This window comes from Brachyistius frenatus, unplaced genomic scaffold, assembly GCF_029030835.1.
Source record: "Brachyistius frenatus isolate BFR_SWC_R1_liver_20210118 unplaced genomic scaffold, ASM2903083v1 Contig_82, whole genome shotgun sequence".
Classification (NCBI taxonomy): domain Eukaryota; kingdom Metazoa; phylum Chordata; class Actinopteri; family Embiotocidae; genus Brachyistius; species Brachyistius frenatus.
Genome location: NW_027210681.1, coordinates 658,610 through 678,010, shown reverse-complemented (window position 1 = coordinate 678,010; position 19,401 = coordinate 658,610). Strand labels below are relative to the sequence as shown.

Genomic DNA, 19,401 nt, shown 5'->3' with positions numbered 1-19,401 from the left:
CACTACAAGAACGACCACATACATCCGTCTCCGACCGTCGAGTGGCAGCACCTGCCTGCCATGTGAACTACGACCCCGTCGCACACACACAGTTTCAGCACCGACGGCACGGCTGGCATATTAACAGCCAGAAAACATACGGCGTTCTCCTTTTAAAGTCCACCCTGTCTTCTCCAGAGAGCAGTCAGACGAATGAACAGGCTTTACAGGAAGAAAAATAAATAAATAAAAATCTGCATCCTCAAATCTTGTGTTTCTATAGCGGCAAATTGATCCTGAAGTCGGAGCCTAGTCCAAAATTTTGACGTTCCTGTATCTCACCGCCCACATAATGATCTCACCCGACTGTGGGGGAAGAAGCATCGGTTTGAGAGCAAATCAGCTTTATTGTGAAATAAAAAAAAATTAAAAATGACAAGAGGAAACGGAAAGAAAAGAGTCCTCTCTATCAAAAGAGGGTCAAACCATCAGCCTTGTTCTGTGAGGATGTGGAGGCAGAGGAGCACGCCGGTTCGATTGGACGCGGCTCTCGTCACCTGCGGTGTGATAATGAAAATGTAAGCACACACGCACACGCACACGCACACGCACACGCACGTCAGGCTCGCTAATACCCACAACAACTGTCTCCACCGTGGGGACTGAGCAGGACGTGCGAGCGGCCGTGAAGAGGGGAATAACACCGCCATCTAGAGGCCGGAGTCTGCAGCTCTGCCACAACACACACACACACACACACACACACACACACACACACACACACACACACACACACACACACACACACACACACACAGAGCTCCGAGCAGGGTAAAAAAAAAAAATGCTCGTCACGCTTTCACAGAAACTACTCACTCTTTCTCAACAAGTGGATTCAAACAGCCAGAAACAGGAAGACGGCAACAACGACACAGAGCCCCCCCTCACCCCCCCCCACAACCACCACCACCACCACACCCCATTCAGCATCTATCCACTGCTTGATGACACTCAGAAGAACTATAGCTCCCCCCCTCCCCCCCATGCAAGGTCACTTCCAGCCAGCATGCGATACTGCTGGGGTGAGAACAAGGAGGAAAGAGAGAGAGAGGGGGACAGATAGTGGAGAGGAGGAGGAAGAGGAAGAGGAGGGTGTGTGTGTGTGTGGGGGGGGGGGGGGGGGTAAATACTTGACACACACACAGATAACCTTCGATGAGAGGCATGCACACAGCTGGGAGCGCCAAAAAAAAACAGATCTCAACTGAGAGACGGGTGACCGACGGGAAAAATCACAAAAAATGTTTTTTTTAAAAAGTAGAAAAAGACAGAAGCGTAAGTCTTACCGATGATGGGGGCCAGACGGAAGATGTCGGACAGACGGCTGTTCACGGGCTCGTACGGAGAATCCTCCAAGAAGTCGTTACCTGCAGAGGAGGAGCGACGACAACAACAACATGTTAAATAAGATTGTTTACCATCCATCACCCCCCGCCCCCCTTTACATCGGCCTGCATGTGACCACAGTGTGTGTGTGTGTGTGTGGGGGGGGGGGGGGTATTTGGGTCAGTCGATATCCAACGCTGGCACACAGCCACACGCTTGATTAGGCAGGTTGGTCAGCTGGGTTGTGCAACTGGAAGTCTGGACTGGCTGACGGATGAGCATGGATGCATTTTTAGGGACTAAAAGCCCCCCCCCCCCTCCATCCCGACACCCACCCACTATGATCAACACTTTAAGATGGCCCAGCCAGCGCTGAGAGGGCTTCACGCTCCATTAACCCTCCAAGGAAAAGTGATTTAGGAGGTCAGAAAAGTATATCTCCTGGCCTCTGTAGGCCCAAGACACAGGCCGAAATCTGAATGAAAAGTTGTCACATGATCACATCGCTTGTGTAGTACTTGTGTGTGTTTGTGGTCTAGCAGGGATTGGGGGAGGGAAGGAGTATTAGTGGGAGGAGCTGGAGGAACTAATCATCTTGCTCCTTTTACAGGACAGATCAAAAAACTGTGAGAGGAATGTTCATTTCAGATGAACTATAGCTGCAGGGTGAATGGAGCAGCCAAACCCCCCACCCCCCAAAAACAATACAAAAAAACCCTGAGGGACTTTGTGTGGCATCCCCCCAGAAAATAACTGTCTGTGCTGTTTCTTTTATTCTCTGACAGACAGATCAGCTCTAAATCTGTATAACTTCAGGGGGCTGAAGGGGGGCAAAACAAAAAGTTCCCAGAAAATGTTGCAGCCCACCTTGTAACGTCTGATAGATCCCCCAGTAGATGCGCAGGCAGTTCTTCTCCTTCTTCATGCCCCGTTTACATCGGCAGTTGTACAGCGGGCTCTGCTTCAGCGCGTCCATGGCGCTCCGGCACTCGTCCTTCGCCTCCAGGCCGGCCACCAGGCTGAAGTTGGTCTCCTTGCCGCCGGCCGCGCACTGCCTCATCGTGCGGTACTTGGTGCTGCACCCTTGCTCCTTCATACACTGCTCGTTGGCCCTCACGCAGTCCAGCCGGGCGGCCCCCGCGCGCAGACTCTCCTCCGCGGAACACATCTGCACATCTAGCGGGGTGGAGGTGACAGAAGTGGTGTTTAATAAAAAAAAATAAAAAAAAACACAAGACTAATGAGGCTCTTTTCGTGTGTCTGTTGCTTGCTCACGTCTTCTTCACTGGGAACATTAAAAGCTTAAGCTTGCTTTCAGGGATTAAAATATCATACAGAGATGAGCTTTTCATATAAGGTCGCCATAAAATGATCCACAGAGGCTGAAAACACTAATTGACAGCAGTTACTGGAACCACTTTGATCCACGCTGTCAGTTCTCTGACAGTTTCAACCATACCGAATGAAAACAGTTGATGAAACACTTCTAACTCGTGTTGGATGAGGCAGTACCAGCTCCTGATTGACTTTTTTTTATATTTTTTTTGGAATCAGTTTGGACTCCTGTACACGGAGCCGAACCACGCTGCAGACTCTCCCGGCAGCCTCTGCAGGCTTCCTCTTATTACTGTTAACAGGAATCTCGCTACTAAAACACGACACATAATACATTTGGCATTTTTCGTATTAAAACGAGCAGCTTGCTGGCGCCTAGATCAAGTCCAACTCACCTAAAAGAGGCAGAAGAACATACAGCACCGCGAGCATCATCGTTCTCCTTTTGGCACGTGAAAAACACACACACACAAAAAACCCTTTTTGCTGGAACGTAATGTGTGCGAAGTAAAAAAAAAAAAAAAAAAAGAATAAAAAAAGAGACTTTTAGTTTAATTCCCAGGGTACTTCCACTGTACTGAAATCCATTGTAAAGCGTGGAGCAGTGCGCGCTCCGCTGTAGACACAGAACAGATCCAGCTCGAGAATTAATTCCTCCTCCAAAAGAAGAAGAAGAAAAACAAAACAAAAAGTGTCCAGTTCCGATCTTATACCAACAAAAAACAAAAACAAAAAAAAAAAGAAAAAAAGAAGAAGCACTTGTTTCTTTTATTTCCCCCTTTTTTCTTTTCTTTTTTCCCGGGGCTGGTGGTCGTCTCAAAGCCGGGAGACAAAAGACAAGGGGGGGAATCAGCAGCAGCGAAAACGGGCGAGTGTCCTCCAAGTCCAGCCAGTGGGATGCTTTGCGTCTGAGCGCGCGCAGCCAACTGGAGACCCACTGCTGTCTGCAGCGCGTTCAGCGACGAGGGCAGCCCGCGCGCACCCCCCTTCTCTCGCGCGCTAACCAAGTAGTACAGTAATCTTATGAATTTACCATGAAAGACCTTTTCTCCATCACAACAAAAGCTCGCTCCCTTTTTAACGCAGCACAGAAAGTAAAACGGTTATTAGCCGAAGATTACAAATTCATTTCTTTAGGGATGTTTTGTAATCCTTTTTTAAAATTTGATTTCGAGTAAACTTTTCAGTTTTAGTGAATGAATCTGAACGAGCTTTTTAGTCTATTAAAAATGCACGATGAGGACACATTTGTTCTGAAATGAAACACCGACCAACCCTCTTGCATGTGCATGCGTGTGTGTGTGTGTGTGTGTGGGCTGCTTTTAACATTTGAACTGACAGGCACGAGGGCAAAGAGCACGACTCCTCTTCTCCTTTTTTCATGGCATGATTAATATAGCAGCAGAAAGCTCAGGTGGCAGTTTTGTCAGACGTGGACCACCTCCTCTCTGCTCCTCTCGGAGAATGGACACATGGCAAGCCCCCTTTTTCATGATATTTCAAGCATGTGTGTGCGTGCGTGTGTGTTTGTGTGTGTGTGTGTGTGTGTGTGTGTGTGTGGCTCCTCCCCAGTCTCTGCTTGTCATGTTAATCTCATTTGCAAAAAAAAAAACCCACAAAAAAAACTGTTACGCAACAGTGGCTGTCAACTGTTGGAGAGAGTAGACTGCTAAGTATCTGGGTAAATGGCGCGCGCGCACACGCACACACACACACACACACACACGTTTCTGGAGGTATAAAATAAAGTGCCAACTATAAATATATGTTTTAGCTCCTCTGCACTGAGAGGGGGAAAAAAAGAAAAAGAAAAAAGAAACTGCCCTCAGACGTCACGGAGGAGAGTGGACACATGAGAGACTGCCGCCATCTGTTGGTGATGTTAAAGAAAAAAGGGGCACGATGTGCCTTCACAATCTATATTTCATGCAAGAATCCGACATCAATTTATTGTCAATTCATTATCATAAAAAAAAAATTAAAAATAAAATTAAAAAACAGGGATGATGCATAACTCTCCCTGCAGCCCATATGGTGTAATCCCACTCGGCTAAAAAAAAAAGAAAAAGAAGAAGCATACAGCTGAACCAATCAGGCATTAGATGCATTCAGAGATCATCTTATTAGATGATCACTGGAAAAAAAACTCCTGTATTGAAAATGAAGTCGTGAAGATGAGGTGGGTAGAGATGAATTAACCTCTGCAGAGTGCAGTCACTTAAAAAAAAAAAAAAAAAAAAAAAAAAAAAAAAAAAAAAGCCTTTCAGTTGTGTTAAAAAGAACATGGGAACAATTGAAGGAGGGCTCAGACTGCTATATGTGGGATAATTATCTGCTTTTTACAATCTGATGACTCAGCTGTTCTAAAAGTCTCCAAAGGGAAACCTGCCAGTCTCAGTCTGGTGAGTTATGAACAAAAAAAGCTTAATCAATACGTGATATTAATTTAGCAAATGAATGTCAGGATGATGTAAGTCCCTCCCCGGACTGTTAATGCGATTCGAGGCACCGAACCGAATCAGAAGCTTTTTCTTTTTTAATTTCTTTCTTTTTAGCTCCAGTTTAGTGAAAGCTGGGACAAAACATTGGTCAAAAGTCAAGGGATTTTTTTTGTGTGTGACAAATGCACCCAAGTGGGTCCATGAATTACTGGTTAACTGGTGTTAACTGGTGTTAATTGGTGTTAACTGGTGTTAACTGGTGTTAATTGGTGTTAATTGGTGTTAACTGGTGTTAATTGGTGTTAATTGGTGTTAACTGGTGTTAATTGGTGTTAATTGGTGTTAACTGGTGTTAATTGGTGTTAACTGGTGTTAATTGGTGTTAACTGGTGTTAATTGGTGTTAACTGATGCTTCATCCACTACGTTCATTAATGGATAGATTGCTGCGCATGTTATTTTTCGCCAGTTCTTTTTTTATTTTTATTTTTATTTTTTTTTAGGTTTTACAAAATTACATCTGGTAAAGTTTCGACTCTTTTCAAGTAGTAAAAGTGTAAAATAAATGACAGTGGTTATTTTATTAAACGGGAAAATTAGCGATACGTAACGAAAACAAACCGACCGGTGTCAGCCGCGGTGCATGACGGGAGTTGTATATTTATTTATTTATATTTTATTTATACATTTTTACTTTTGTTAATTGTTACTCTACTGTCCTATTATTTACATATTAATACCTTTTCTGTACTAAATAATGAGTACTTATCGACTCTGTTTGTAAATGAACATCTTGTTCAATAAAGTTCTTTAAAAAAAAACCGAAGTAGCCGCTAGTTAGCTTAATATACAGTCGGAGCTATTTCTTTGATTTCAGATTACTTTTTTAAACCCGCGACAGAATCCAAATGAGTTTAGACAAACTCTTCCAACAAATACTTCTGACCGAACAACAATTAAGTGAACAGACACACGAATTCAAACACGGTACGGTTTCCTGCGTTAGTTAGCAAACGAGCTAAGGGCTAGTTACGATGCTAGGTTCTCAAAACAAACAAACAAACAAACAAACAGTTTGTGTTTACACGCTGTGACGCTGAATAAATAAACACTGACTGTCTCCAGTGAAAGTGGCCATCACCAGGTGCAGGGAGGAGATCCGGAGCGCCTCTGAAGAGGATGAGAAGACCAACCAGGAAGTGGACCAAACGGTGAAGTTTAGTTCGTATTAAAGTTGTTTTTAAAGTCGTTCAAACATTTAAAACTCGAAGAGAAAACCACGTTTTTAAAATCAGTTTTAATCTCTTTTAAAAACAGACTTTTAAAAACAGACTTTTGCTGATTTCAGTGATGAACTCTTGATTTCTTCTTTAATCCTGTTTTTATTTTATTTTATTTTATTTGTTTTTATAGTTTCATACAATCATTGTGTTGTTAAAAGCTTCTCAGTGTTTGCTTATTATTTTTTATATTATGGCTTATTTTATGTGAATATCTTAGTAACTAGAGTTTAGAAAAGTGCCATACAAACAGAGTTTATTATTATTTAGATTTATAAATCATTTATATTAATATTATACTAATATTAAATTAATATTTAATACTGATTAAATATTAATATATATTTTAATTATATTACATAACATATTTTAATATATTAATATTAATATATTATGTATATTAATATTTATTAATATTAAACATTAATACAAAATATATAAATCATAGTCTGATGGGAGTAAAGGAGCCTATTCAAATGATTTATACATCAAAATAATAATAAACTCCAGTTACAAAGAGATTCACATTAAATAAGCCATTAAAAAAAGAAAAGAAGCAAATGCTGAGAAGCCTTTAACAACACAATGATTGGTGTCCTACACTTTGGAAAAGTCTCACAGTTAAAGTTGTCTGAAGTACTGTGATGATGTTGATTGGTTTGGACCAGTAGGAAGTTTAAATTGTTGTTTTTTTACAAATGTAACCTGAAACCTGAAAGTCATTTCAAAGTCATCTTCTGGAGAAGGAAACATCCTCATAAGAAGTATTGGTTCATATTTTCCTCTTGTATCATTTTCCCGGTTCACTTATCGTCTGATGTCTTTGTGAAGCTGAGACGGGACGTAAAGAGGAAGACAATCCCATTTATTACTGTTTTACCTCGAGACAAAGTGTGAGTGGACGCGCGACATTAAAGAAGTGCATATTGGCATATTGATGAGCCGATTTGCTTTATGATGAAAAAAAAAAGAAAAACGCTTCATCTTCGACCGTTCGTTTCATCAACAATTGATCGCGAGTGCCACCGTAAAAAAAAAAAAAAAAAAAAATCAATGACTAATTTCCACCGGATAACATTAGTGAAACCTTTTAAGCAGGTGTGAGAGACGATGTCAAAAAGGCCTCCGGCTCTGTGACCTTTTCAGAAATATCACTAACTTCTTCCCGCGCTTGTAAAAGCGGACGTCCGATCAAAAGAGCAAATTAGAAATAGAAAAACCACGCTGAGTACGAGGCTACGCGTCCGTCTGCGAGGACGGGAGGTCTTTCTGCACCGACTCTTGAGGAGGCGGGTATATTGAGATGGTTTCCATCGTCCAGACGTGCAGGGTGTGTTTACAGCTCTGGTGATGAAACGCTTTGAGAACCGCCTCGTTTTAAAAACAACTCGGAGGCTGATTGCGCTCACCAGTTAAAAAGAAAAGACAAAAACGTCCACACAACACAAGACGACAATCAAACTCACTTCCTGCCTGAAGGGCCGAAAGAAACAGATTGAAAACTGTTCCTTTCTATTATAATTCGAGGGAGTTTACGTCTCTCTTTTCTTTGAGGGGCGTAATTACACCAGCTGGAGAAGTAAACGAGAAACATTTGAGCGGCGAATGAAAGATTTGAAAAAGAAAACGGGTTTGTTTTTTTGTCTCTCGTCTGTACGTCCGTCTCCGTCTCCGTCTCCCGTGTTTTGCGCTGCAGGCTCAGCGGTTGTCTGCGACGAAGCTGCAGCGCCGGCTGACCGAGAAAAGCGAAGAGCGGATGCGGAAGCGAGCGGAGGAGCTGCTGCGCCGGAAGAAGCATCTCGGGGAACGTCTGGTGGGTTTCAATCAATATTTTACGACTCAAAGTCGGACCGCTTTTGTGCAAATGTGGAAAACCGACAGTCGTCTTCTCGTATCTGAACACACAGAGAGAGAGAGAGCTCGGGAATAATCGTCTCTGATTGGTGACTCAACAAGTGTGTTTAACTGAATCATAGAGATTCAAAACAAGAGCTGCGACGATTCACGTCTTATTTCTTCTGATCAATCGATTGATCAAACGAAGGGGGGCGGGGGGGGGGATTGTCCATCCGTAACTTCGCTGTTTTGTCAGTGGACTTATTGTCTTTCGGCCTCCCGAGCCACTGAGCTGAGAATCGCTTCAAATTTCTTCAAAAGGCTGTCGAGGTCGTCAAGAAGTATTTTTGTAAGTGAAGTCAGACGGGGGTGTGACAGAAGGGTAAAATATAGATAAAGGTTTTTATTTTATTTTTCAGATTTCATCATCAATAGAAGTTGGCAGCTTCACAAGCAGCTGAAGTGTCGTCGTCGTCATTTTTTTTTTTTTTTTTTGCCAGGCCGAGATAAAGAAGGAGTCGAGAGATGAAGAGGAAAAGTTCCTTCGGGAGATCTCGAGGTTCAACGATGACTTCGGTCTTCGAGGGAACGGAGAGACGGCGTCGGAGAGCCGGACGCTCGCCGAGCTCACGGACCTGCGGAGGGAGGCGGAGTCGCTACACGGAGGTCATGTGATGCCCGGGTTTTAATTTTAAAACCCGACTGCTCATGTTGTGCAGAAGAAGTGGAAGTAAATACAGGTTTTCTGATTTTAAACGGTAGCTTGAAGTATCTGAAATCAGGTATGTTATTCATTACTGAGTGGAGTTAAACTAACTAGTTGTTCTCTAGTAGGAATAAAAGAACAAGTTTATGGAATTGGAGCCAAAATATCTTATTTCATAATATGTCCATCAAACCATCTAAACAGTCTGATTCCAGCCATAAAATACACATGAAGTAATTCTGTTCACACTGAGGTGATGATCAGATTTGGGGTTTGAAAGTTAAAGGTACAGGAACTCAATGTGCTAAATCTATTTTCTCTAATATCACGAGTGCATAAATGTACAAAGAATAAATAATGAAATAAACTTTACGGTTCTCATAAATACGAAGCTCGTTAGGTGTAAAGTCTCCTATTTATCATTTTAGATTTCAAATCTGTGCAGCTCACTCTCAAAACACTCACGAGACCTCGCTGCGAACATGACGTCGTTCATAAAATAATAATAATAAAATATCGAAAAGGTTTTGACTCCAGCAAAAGTTTTTTGTTCGTTGGCTTGAAGGCAGTTTGAAGACTTGGAAAAATAAATATATAGTGTTTGTGAGTTTTACGTCATTATTGAGGTTAATTAAAAGAACTTCTGCAGTTGTTTGAAGAGACGTCTCCATGGCAACGGTTGATTCAGCGTGTTCTCCTGGGTTTTTTTTGTTTTTTTTAAGTGAACATTTAAAGTGAATTATAAAACATGCTTACATTGCACCTTTTCAGATTAAGGTTCCTTTTGTTGTGCAGTTACTATTAAATATAAAGTTGAGGTCTGTCTTCTCTCTCCTTCTGCTGTCAGAGATGGAGCTGATGAGCAGCAGGAACAGTCACATGATCTCCGTGGACGCAGACAAGAGGACGCTCCTGCTTCAGCTGCGCGGCCTGGACGACACCCTGAAAGGTGAAATCGTGATTCATGATCCAGATCTTAGAGATCATAATGCTAAACACTCTGCATGTGTCTTCCTGCCCCCGTTTTGTTGTTTGAAGTACGTTCCCACGGTGACGGCCGACGGCAGCTTTCCAACCTGTTTAGTCAGACTTGCTGACGAGGCGGTTTCAATCTGGAGCCCAGATGTTGGATGTAATCATGTTAGTGTCTGGCTTCGGGATGGAGGTTGGAAACGACATCACTGGTGTGAACGAGGTTTTTTTTCTGAGGTCGGTGTTAAAGGGGCTCGATTCACACGCTCAGTGAGAAGAAGACGTTTTTTTTCCCTTTAGGTTTTCTTTATAATATTATTATTTTGGCTACGTCGACCAACAGTCTACCACGTTTTTTAAACTTGCATCTGTCCCAAGCGATGACAAGCAGTGACGACACCCGTTTGGTTTGTGAACGTTATGAATCCTCCAGTTCAGATTCTGTCCGTCACCATCTTTGCTAGTTTGGAGCGGCGTCGAGCAGGAAGTGACCATATTTGGGTGAGCTGGGGGAGGAGCCAGCGGTGGATCTGACTGATCTGATTGATCTGATTGGAAACCTGACGATACTACGTCCCACCCACCGATAGCTGTAACCTGACTGCACCACAGGCCTGTCAATCAAACAGACACGCCCCCAAAGACAGGTCTTCTTGAATCTTGAGTCTATGGAGCCGGAGGCTTTTTGGAGCCGACCTCTAGTGGCACTCGCTGGTATTGCAGCTGAAGACACTTCTGGATCAGAACCATTTTACAGCTACGAACACTTTCATATATCCAGCCTGCGTTCTGTCCTTTACTTTCTTATTATTATAATGCGTCCTCCCTCAAATACATCTTCAATTAACACGACGAGTGCGTTGAAGTCCGTTTGGATCAAAAGTCAGTCACAGAGCAACGCCTGCAGAAAAGGTAAAGATATAATCCAAATCTCATCCCGTCGTCTCAACCGATGTCTCAAATGTCTTAAAAAATGCAGCTGCGTTACGCGGCCGTCATTTTTTATTTCCCGCTGTTTTCCCTCCCTGACTGCTAAGAGCTGGATCGGCAGCTGAGCGACGGCGAGGCCACGACGGCGTCTCTGAGATCCGAGAGGCTGTTTGTCAGTCAGAAGCCTCTCGCCGACGCCGCCTGTCAGAGGTGAGTACCGGAGGAAGAAGCAAAACAAAGTGTAAACAGATAAATATTTAGCAGTCCGTGAACTCGGACGCTTCCTTCTCACCACGACTCGGCGGTTTCTCTTTTTAATAAAACTTAAAGGGACGGAGGAAAAGAAGCGCTACGTGGCATCGTAGGCGTTATTTACGAGCTTTGGGATGTGAAGAAGTGCTGAACGGAGCAGTCGGCTCTCGTCTCCTCACGCTGCTGCTGGCCGGAGTCCACATCCTGAAGAAGTGTAAATAACAGCATTAAGACCACGTGGCGTAATTAAGGCTTTGATCTGCAGCGTACTTCATTCAGGAAAACAAAGAAGAAGGAGCGTTCACACCGACCGTTTACACACAAATAAATACAGTTTGGGTCGTCACGCTTTACCAGGGAAGATATTCACTTTTCTACACAAACTGAGCAAACAGGGAATCAAACATCTCTAAACGTCAGAGACAATAACACTGGAAAAAAGTCATCGTTAAAACTTCCTCGCACGGAAACACTTTGCCTCATCAGGTGAAGTTGGCTAAACATATTTTTCTCCGATTGTGACAGATACCACGTCCCGCCCACCGATATCTGTAAACTGACTGCACCGCAGGCCTGTCAATCAAACAGACACGCCCCCAAAAACAGGTCTTCTTGAATCTTCTTTTCTAATGAATGAGGGATTATTTTCAGATGGACCTCCAGAACACTAATAAGAAGGAGTGACTTTAGCTAACAACACCGAGATAACTGATGGACACATTTTATTCACTTTGGATTTGATGAGAGAAGTTGAATGGGAGTCTATGGAGCCGGAGGCTTTTTGGAGCCGACCTCTAGTGGCACTCGCTGGTATTGCAGCTTGCTTATTAGTCTCCGACTTTTTTAAATTCTCAAGTGTCATTAGATATTATTTTATTTTACAGTATACTGCAGCAGTAAATCTGCATATGTTGAAGTTACTGGAGCCAAACGTTATATTTTATATAAAATGACGTGATGGACGGCAACATTTAGCACCGCTGTCCTCTCGTCACCATAGAAACTGAATCAGATGTAGAATATGAATTGCGGATCTATTGAAAGCGGACTGGTTCTGCAGGTGAACGCTGGTCCACCGTGTTTCCACACAAAGAGACTTCCTTTATTTAATTAAAGGATGGAGATCAATAGTGTTCCAGGAAAGAAGGGTCATTGTTGACTCTGATGCCACTACTTTGGATAATGTCTTCTCTACTGCGCTACGGATGGGAAGTGATTAACGAATCCGCAGACTTATCGAGATGATGGAGGATTCTTTTTCGGCACTTTCAGTTTATGAATCTAACTTTTAAACATGTATTTATATATTTTTACAACTTTTAAAAGACATTTTATTCCCGTCTTTCTTTGCCTTCTCTTCCGTTCTTGCTTGACTTTATTTATATTTCCTGTCCCGTCTTCATGTCCTGGTCTTCTCCTCGCTGTACCCCCCTCCCCCCTCTCAGCATGGCCTTAAATCACGCATGTGGGGTAGCATGTCCTGTTCATCCATCAGCCTCATTAAACATACTCGCTCCTTCATTTGCCTCAAGGAAGTGCTGAGGATGTGGCTTTGGACAGAGCCCCCCCCATACACCCGCCCTCAGTCATTCTTATGATCATCCGTTTGGAAGTGAGACCATCAATTGTGTCTTCAGCCCCTTTAAAACGCATATTTAACTCTCCACTTATTGATTGTTGGAAATTGAATGCATGTCAATGTGAATGAGTGCTGCAGCCTTTTAAAAAGTGTTCAGTGTGCAAAACAGGGAAGTCGCAGGCCGGCCGGCCGGCGCCGACGTTTCACGGCGGCACAATAGAAAGACATCGTGGTTGAGGATTGAGAATTTAAGAGTTTTGTGGATTTTTTTTTTTTTTTTTCACTTTCTTATCATTGTTTAAATATTTGTGTGGGTTTCTTTAAAAATGTCACTACGCTGCAGAAATCTAATGAAGAAACCAAACAAAACACAGATATCACCAAAATCTGAAAGAATTCACAGTGAAACTTTCAAACACGACTGTTGTTGTGGGTTTTTTTCAGCCGGTGAAGATGTAATTTCAGCCTGGCTGTTTTATTGTTTCATTAACTCCCAATAAAAGAAGAAAGTCATGTACGGCTCCGTTATAGATCCTTCACACACACACACACACACACACACACACACACACACACACACACACACACACACACACACACACACACACACACACACACTCCGTCAGGTACTGCAGCTCAAAGGCCAGAGAGACAAACTGAACCCAGTAACACAATTGGACGTGTATTTATGAAATTAGAGTGTAAAATATTTACTTTGCTGCCATAAGACTCGACTGCTTTTAAAGAGAGAAGAAGCTGACGGTAACCGAGGGGTCGAGGTCTCAACTTCATATTTCTGGGTTCTTTAAGGTCCATTTTTGAGCCATTGTTTTTATAAAGTGTTTCATCTCATCGTGTGTTAAATACGGAAAAAAAACCTGTCCTTTTTGTACATTAAATGTATTTTAATAGCTCACCGCTGATTTTAGTGTTAAGACTGTTCACTCAGATCATTTTCTTTCCTTTCTTTGCCTAAATTTCCTCTTACGCTGCGTTCCAGATGTTCTACTTGTGTTCGTTCCAGATGTTCTACTTGTGTTCCAGATGTTCTACTTGTGTACTAACTTTCACTATTTTGAGTACATGAGAAACACGCAGTACACTGAAAACGCGCCCAATAAAAGAAACGTGAAACTTTCCACCCTAAGCGGTCGCCATCTCGGCTACGTAGAGGAAAGGGGGCGGGGCCAAAGGGTTCTCAAATTAAAGGCGCCGGAGGAAGCTGCGGCGCAGACGTGTTTAGTGTGTCAGTGTTTTTGCGTACGAGCTAACTATTTGTTAGCGTTACTAACAGACGTGTTCTCATCATCAGATTTAGATTCACTGCGGTGAACCGGAGGACGATCTGACATTATTCGAGCGCCACGTCGTTCCTCCTGCATCCGTCTCTCCGACGCACTTTAAAGCCCGTCGAGAACGATCCAACTGGATGAACTGGATGTGAGAGAAATGTTCTGCTCCTGATTTATTGCTGTCAGATAGTTGTGCGCTCTGTAATTTGTCCCCCGGGGGTTCCTCTGTTTCAGGAGGCCCCCAGAGACACTCGCACAATAACAGGGACCAGACGACAGGCTGACGGCAGCGTGAAGAGTCGATGAACCGTTTTGGATTATTAGCGCGGCTCTCGATTCGATTTCATTTATCATACAGGGTGTTTATATTTCACATTAACAAGATTATTCCTCCGTTCGCTCAGTTACTTTGATCAGGTACAACAACAGACGGGATATAAATGTGTTCGTAGCTTCAGGTCTGTAAAATGGTTCTGATCCAGAAGTGTCTTCAGCTGCAATACCAGCGAGTGCCACTAGAGGTCGGCTCCAAAAAGCCTCCGGCTCCATAGATTCCCATTCAACTTCTCTCATCAAATCCAAAGTGAATAAAATGTGTCCATCAGTTATCTCGGTGTTGTTAGCTAAAGTCACTCCTTCTTCTTAGTTTTCTGGAGGTCCATCTGAAAATAATCCCTCATTCATTAGAAAAGAAGATTCAAGAAGACCTGTTTTTGGGGGCGTGTCTGTTTGATTGACAGGCCTGTGGTGCAGTCAGGTTACAGCTATCGGTGGGCGGGACGTCAAACTCTGGACGTCCGAACATGTCGGACCAGTTATGACTTTAATCTGTTTAATTGACACCAACTGTTACTGAATGTTAATCTGTTTGTTTAAAAAAAAAAAGATAATTATTAATATTATAGTGAAAAATACTTTCATGGTGTTTATGTAGTTTTTACCTTCAGTGATAGAAAGAAAAAAAGAAAATGCAAACTAATTAACAGGAAAAAAATCAAGTAGTTTAAACTCAATATTTCAAACCCAAAATGCTGAACCTGCTTTTTTTTTTCTTTCCAGATTTTCACATTATCATAGTTTTTCTGACGTGGTTTGATTTGCTCACCAGGCTGAGGACGGAGCTGGAGGTTTACAAAGAAGGAGAACTGGAGCGTCTCAGAGAAGCTCTCAGCTCAGAGATCCAGTTCCTGCAGTCAGTAAGTTACCGTGTTATAAATACAGCTTTAATTCAGGTTAACAGGACGACTTCAGTTCATCAGCGTGAGACATTATCTGGATTTCAGTTCAGGTAAAAGAACTACTAACTTTCAGATATATCGGTATTCATTTTCCAAACTCGGCCGTACTCCTGCTCGGTCTCCGGCGGCTTCTTTGTGCAGCTTTCATCACGTTTTATTTTCTGTCTGTCTCTTCCTGTTGTTTTTTGTTTTTTTAATATTTGCAGAAGCTGGACAGCAGCCAGGGATGAGAGCAGCATTAGAGATCGGCTCAGTGAGGATACAGGAAGGTCGCCGCCGGTTCACCGTTTGTCTCTTCTGTTAGAAAACAAACACGCTGCTGAATAGACGGCAGAGAAGAAGACAGGAAGGGAACAAGATTATAAACTAAAACCTCTGCTAATATTTATCCAAATAGAGCGTTCAGCTTCATGTTAGAATTGTTTTTTCCTATTTAATATTTACTTTATATTTGTTGCTTAGACACAATGAAAATTTCCGTGCTAAAATGTGTTGACCATCTTTTCCTCTTTCTAGCTCTAACTAGTTGCTTTAATTTAATTTATTGCTTCTTTAATGTAACTCATCTGTACAAAACTAACACATGCATAAGGGGAGGATTTCAAAATATGGTTCTATACTGCCCTCTAGTGTACAAAGAGTAGTATTGCTACAATCTGTTGAGGCAAAATAGAGTTTGAAAAAGGGTTGAGCAACATGTAAACATGCCGTCTGGGTAAAATAAATACTTCATAATAACATTTATTGTAATTCAAATGATTTTGATTTCAAAAGTGCCCAAAAAAATAAAAGAAAACACTATTAAAGTGCAAATCAATTATATAGATATTTTAACATCGGTGATATCTAAATGTTTTCCAGATGTTCATGTGTGATTGTAAAACCAGCCACTTGTATTCTGCTGTCCAGAAATGTATTTGATGATGTAGGAAATATTTCCATCAGATTTTTTTGGACCCTGACTGCAGATATTTATTATCATGATAAATTATTTGTGAAGTCGGCCTCTGATCTCGAGTCTGAAGGCTCATAGATCATCACAAAGGTGTTGGACAAGGTCAGACCGGCCATGACAGACTTTTATTATTATGTTTTTGTCACAAAAATTAAGAGCACTTTACCATCTGAATATTCTGTCGATGAGGGATGCTGGAGATGATTCAGATACTAAAAAGCTGCAAGAAAACATCACAAGAAAAGGAAAAAAGAAAAGACTCAGTCTGCTGCCCTCTGCTGGACGATCTGTGGCATTACAAGCTGTTAATCCTTCAAACCCACAGACGGTTATTTCAATAATTGATGATTAGATAGTCTGTCTGCCGGCAACGGGCGGGTCAGTCGGGGTCGTCTTCTCTCTGATGAGAGTGATTACTAATAGAATGACGTGCGATGTCGATGGGCCACCTAATGAGATTCTGCAATCTCATTTTGACTTTGTTTGACCTTGACCTCAGAGCGCTGAGTCTCATCTGGATGTGTTTGCAAAGAAGAAAAAGAAATGTGAGAGCAGACAGAGGAGCGGATGCGGCGGTCCATTTGGCCGAGTGGTTAACCTCATTTTTAAAAGATGCTCTCGTCCACGGTTCGCAGTGGAGCTCATAAAAGTGAGCGACAATTAGTGAGATGAAGTCAGACGGAGAGTGGAGACACCCGCAGGTGTATCCGTCTCTGTATTATTAAGTGGCTGCTGCACTGATAGTTGTGTTTGCTTTGTTCAGATTCTGTCCGTCACCATCTTGATAGTTCGGAGCAGGAAGTGACCATATTTGGACGAGCTGGGGGAGGAGCCAGCGGTGGATCTGACCGATGTGATCGGAAACCTGACGATACTACGTCCCGCCCACCGATAGCTGTAACCTGACTGCACCACAGGCCTGTCAATCAAACAGACACGCCCCCAAAACCAGGTCTTCTTGAATCTTCTTTTCTAATGAATGAGGGATTATTTTCAGATGGACCTCCAGAAAACTAAGAAGAAGGAGTGACTTTAGCTAACAACACCGAGATAACTGATGGACACATTTTATTCACTTTGGATTTGATGAGAGAAGTTGAATGGGAGTCTATGGAGCCGGAGGCTTTTTGGAGCCGACCTCTAGTGGCACTCGCTGGTATTGCAGCTTGCAACGAATGTAAAGCTGAACTACGAATGCAAACTGAGGTTCAGGAACACATTTATTGAAACTTTAATGACATGTTTGACGTACTTATATCACGTTCATCCACATACTAAACACGCGGACTGCGGTTCTCCCTGAACGCCTCGACTCTTCAGCTCGGCGATGAAGCCGTCCATGACGTCGTTCTCCAGCCGGCTGCTGCTCTTCGTCGTCAGGCAGTCCTGATATTTTGGAAAATACGCCGTCTTTGCTCCAGAAACTTGAATCGCTGCTTCTGGAAAAGAAAAAGAAAAAACTAACTTTACATCTGAACATCAAGTGTGGCCTTAAACAGACAGTTCAACATGAAAATGTAATCAAGCACAACTGTACGGAGGAAAGTTGATCTGAGCAGCGTGCAGATGGTTAATAATAAACTTAGGCCAGCCGTACCGTTGCACACAGCCAGCCGGTTCCCTCCTACGTACTGAGATTGCCACTCGTATCTCGTTTGCTCGCTGCATTCATCGAACGGGCGACTCATCCTGAGAAACCCAAAATCAAAACCCTGCGAAAGAAGATCCAAATTATTAAAAATAAAAACAAATAAAATCCTCCCACGTTTCTTCTGATGCAGATTTTATACCAAAAACAGATAAATAAATGTGCTGACGTGGTTGCAGAGCGGTTTGCAGAAGCGCCTGCTGGCGACGGTGACGCAGGCCAGTCCTCCGTTACCGGGCACCTCGGCCGGGCGGCACTTCTCGGGCTCGGCACCCTGGCAGTCTGTAAATCATCATGAATATTTAATCAACGAGAACCATCAAACATTCAAACCGTTCAGATGTCCGTTCTGAGAGTTTCTGTTTATCAGCAAACATTTTTAAAGCTCCCGTTCTGTTAAAAGCTAAAAAGAAATCCACATTAAATCTGAGAAAACTTGTCCAATAAATCCCACAGGGAAATTTCCGGGTCTTCAAGAGTCCATCTGTAGATATGAAACCACAACACACGACTTAGAGAGTCTTCAGTTGGTAAACAAAAACAACTTCAACTTGCCAATAAGGGTTCGACTTCAAGAGATAATAATACTTTTGATAGACTGGACTGTGTGAAGATATTCATCGGCATCATTGCAGTTTACTTCAGTCTAAACATTGTTTCTGCAATTTTATTTTGAACCATCTTTGTTTCCATAATGTAAGTTTGTGCACCACTAAAGTAAAGTCCAGAATAATCTTTAATTAAATCAGAGCGAAAACACACAAATAGTTATAGATGCAAACAGATGGAAATACAGAAAAACAGACTGTAAACATGAAGAAGAAGGTGGTACCCGTCAGCTGGTGTTTGTGCAGCATGTCGGTCACGTTCTTCACGGAGGTCAGCAGTGCAGCCGTCTGTCCTGTGCTCCAATCGGACGGCAGGTTTTCAACACACTCTGCTGCCTCCTATTGGTCGATATCAAGACAACACTTCATTCCCACCTCGGTGTGATTTCTTTTTTTTGTCCAATAAACAGTGAGAGCTACATTAATGTGCACGTGTTTGAGGGTATGAACATGAATTATTTGACCTTGATATCAGCTGATAGACGCTGCAGGAGTTCAGTTTGTGAGCTGCAGCTCCGAAGTAAAGTTTCATGTTGAGCTGAAGAGGAACACAAGACTGAAAACAAACAAAAGGTGTTATTCATGCTGTTTGTGATCTTTACAATTTAAGAAAAACACGTTGAATCACCTGCGAGCGAGCAAAGCAGCGTCAGCGTCGTCCTCGAACTCGAAGCCATGTCCACCGAGTTTGTGTTTTTTTTTTTCTGCCTCCAGGACTGAACGGCGACGGGTCAATTCATTGACTCGGTCTGCCGGAGCAAAGTTTACAGAGTTGGGAAATACTTCGTGGATCCGGCGGATTTTCCAGCATTTCACAAACTGTGATGCAACCTGAACTTTAAGCCCCGCAGAGCAACAAAGTCCATTTTATCTGCTCATTTCTTGCAACTAAGAAATTGTTGTTCAGATTTTGTTTTGTTTTTCAGTGTGTACTGTACATCCCTCCTCTGTGCTCATGGGGGAGC

General features: G+C 42.7%; 3 protein-coding genes across 3 annotated transcripts in view; 1 reads left to right on the top strand and 2 right to left on the bottom strand.

Moving 5' to 3' along the window:
• Window positions 1–3,654, bottom strand: part of gfra1a (gdnf family receptor alpha 1a) — an 83,320-nt gene extending 79,666 nt beyond the window's left edge. The window contains exons 1-3 of the mRNA XM_069709307.1: window positions 3,096–3,654; window positions 2,233–2,541; window positions 1,326–1,406 (exon numbers count right to left, since the gene is read on the bottom strand). Of these exons, the coding sequence (XP_069565408.1) occupies window positions 1,326–1,406; window positions 2,233–2,541; window positions 3,096–3,135 (430 nt within the window). The 5' untranslated portion in view covers window positions 3,136–3,654. The remainder of the gene's footprint in view (window positions 1–1,325; window positions 1,407–2,232; window positions 2,542–3,095) is intronic.
• A 2,394-nt stretch (window positions 3,655–6,048) lies between these two features.
• ccdc172 (coiled-coil domain containing 172) lies at window positions 6,049–15,565 on the top strand. Its single transcript, XM_069709290.1, has 8 exons — window positions 6,049–6,127; window positions 6,266–6,351; window positions 8,117–8,233; window positions 8,757–8,922; window positions 9,810–9,911; window positions 10,972–11,074; window positions 15,096–15,183; window positions 15,432–15,565. The coding sequence occupies exons 1-8, from the start codon at window positions 6,049–6,051 to the stop codon at window positions 15,453–15,455; spliced, it is 765 nt and encodes a 254-aa protein (XP_069565391.1). The 3' UTR covers window positions 15,456–15,565.
• Window positions 15,566–17,382: 1,817 nt separating this feature from the next.
• Window positions 17,383–19,160, bottom strand: LOC138627143 (uncharacterized). Its single transcript, XM_069709282.1, has 6 exons — window positions 19,065–19,160; window positions 18,901–18,992; window positions 18,661–18,775; window positions 17,998–18,110; window positions 17,778–17,892; window positions 17,383–17,619 (listed from the first exon to the last, which is right to left on the bottom strand). The coding sequence occupies exons 1-6, from the start codon at window positions 19,111–19,113 to the stop codon at window positions 17,444–17,446; spliced, it is 660 nt and encodes a 219-aa protein (XP_069565383.1). The 5' UTR covers window positions 19,114–19,160; the 3' UTR covers window positions 17,383–17,443.
• Between the last annotated feature and the right edge of the window lie 241 nt (window positions 19,161–19,401).

Bases quoted from the DNA above. Each gene is read 5' to 3' on its own strand.
- ccdc172 (XM_069709290.1), top strand. From the start codon at position 6,049: ATGAGTTTAGACAAACTCTTCCAACAAATACTTCTGACCGAACAACAA. The intron at 6,352-8,116 runs GTGAAGTTTAGT...TTTGCGCTGCAG, and splicing joins ACCAGGAAGTGGACCAAACG to GCTCAGCGGTTGTCTGCGAC. The intron at 8,234-8,756 runs GTGGGTTTCAAT...TTTTTTTGCCAG, and splicing joins AGCATCTCGGGGAACGTCTG to GCCGAGATAAAGAAGGAGTC.
- LOC138627143 (XM_069709282.1), bottom strand. From the start codon at position 19,113: ATGGCTTCGAGTTCGAGGACGACGCTGACGCTGCTTTGCTCGCTCGCA. The intron at 18,993-19,064 runs GTGATTCAACGT...GTTTGTTTTCAG, and splicing joins GCTGCTTTGCTCGCTCGCAG to TCTTGTGTTCCTCTTCAGCT. The intron at 17,620-17,777 runs GTACGGCTGGCC...TTTCTTTTCCAG, and splicing joins CCGGCTGGCTGTGTGCAACG to AAGCAGCGATTCAAGTTTCT.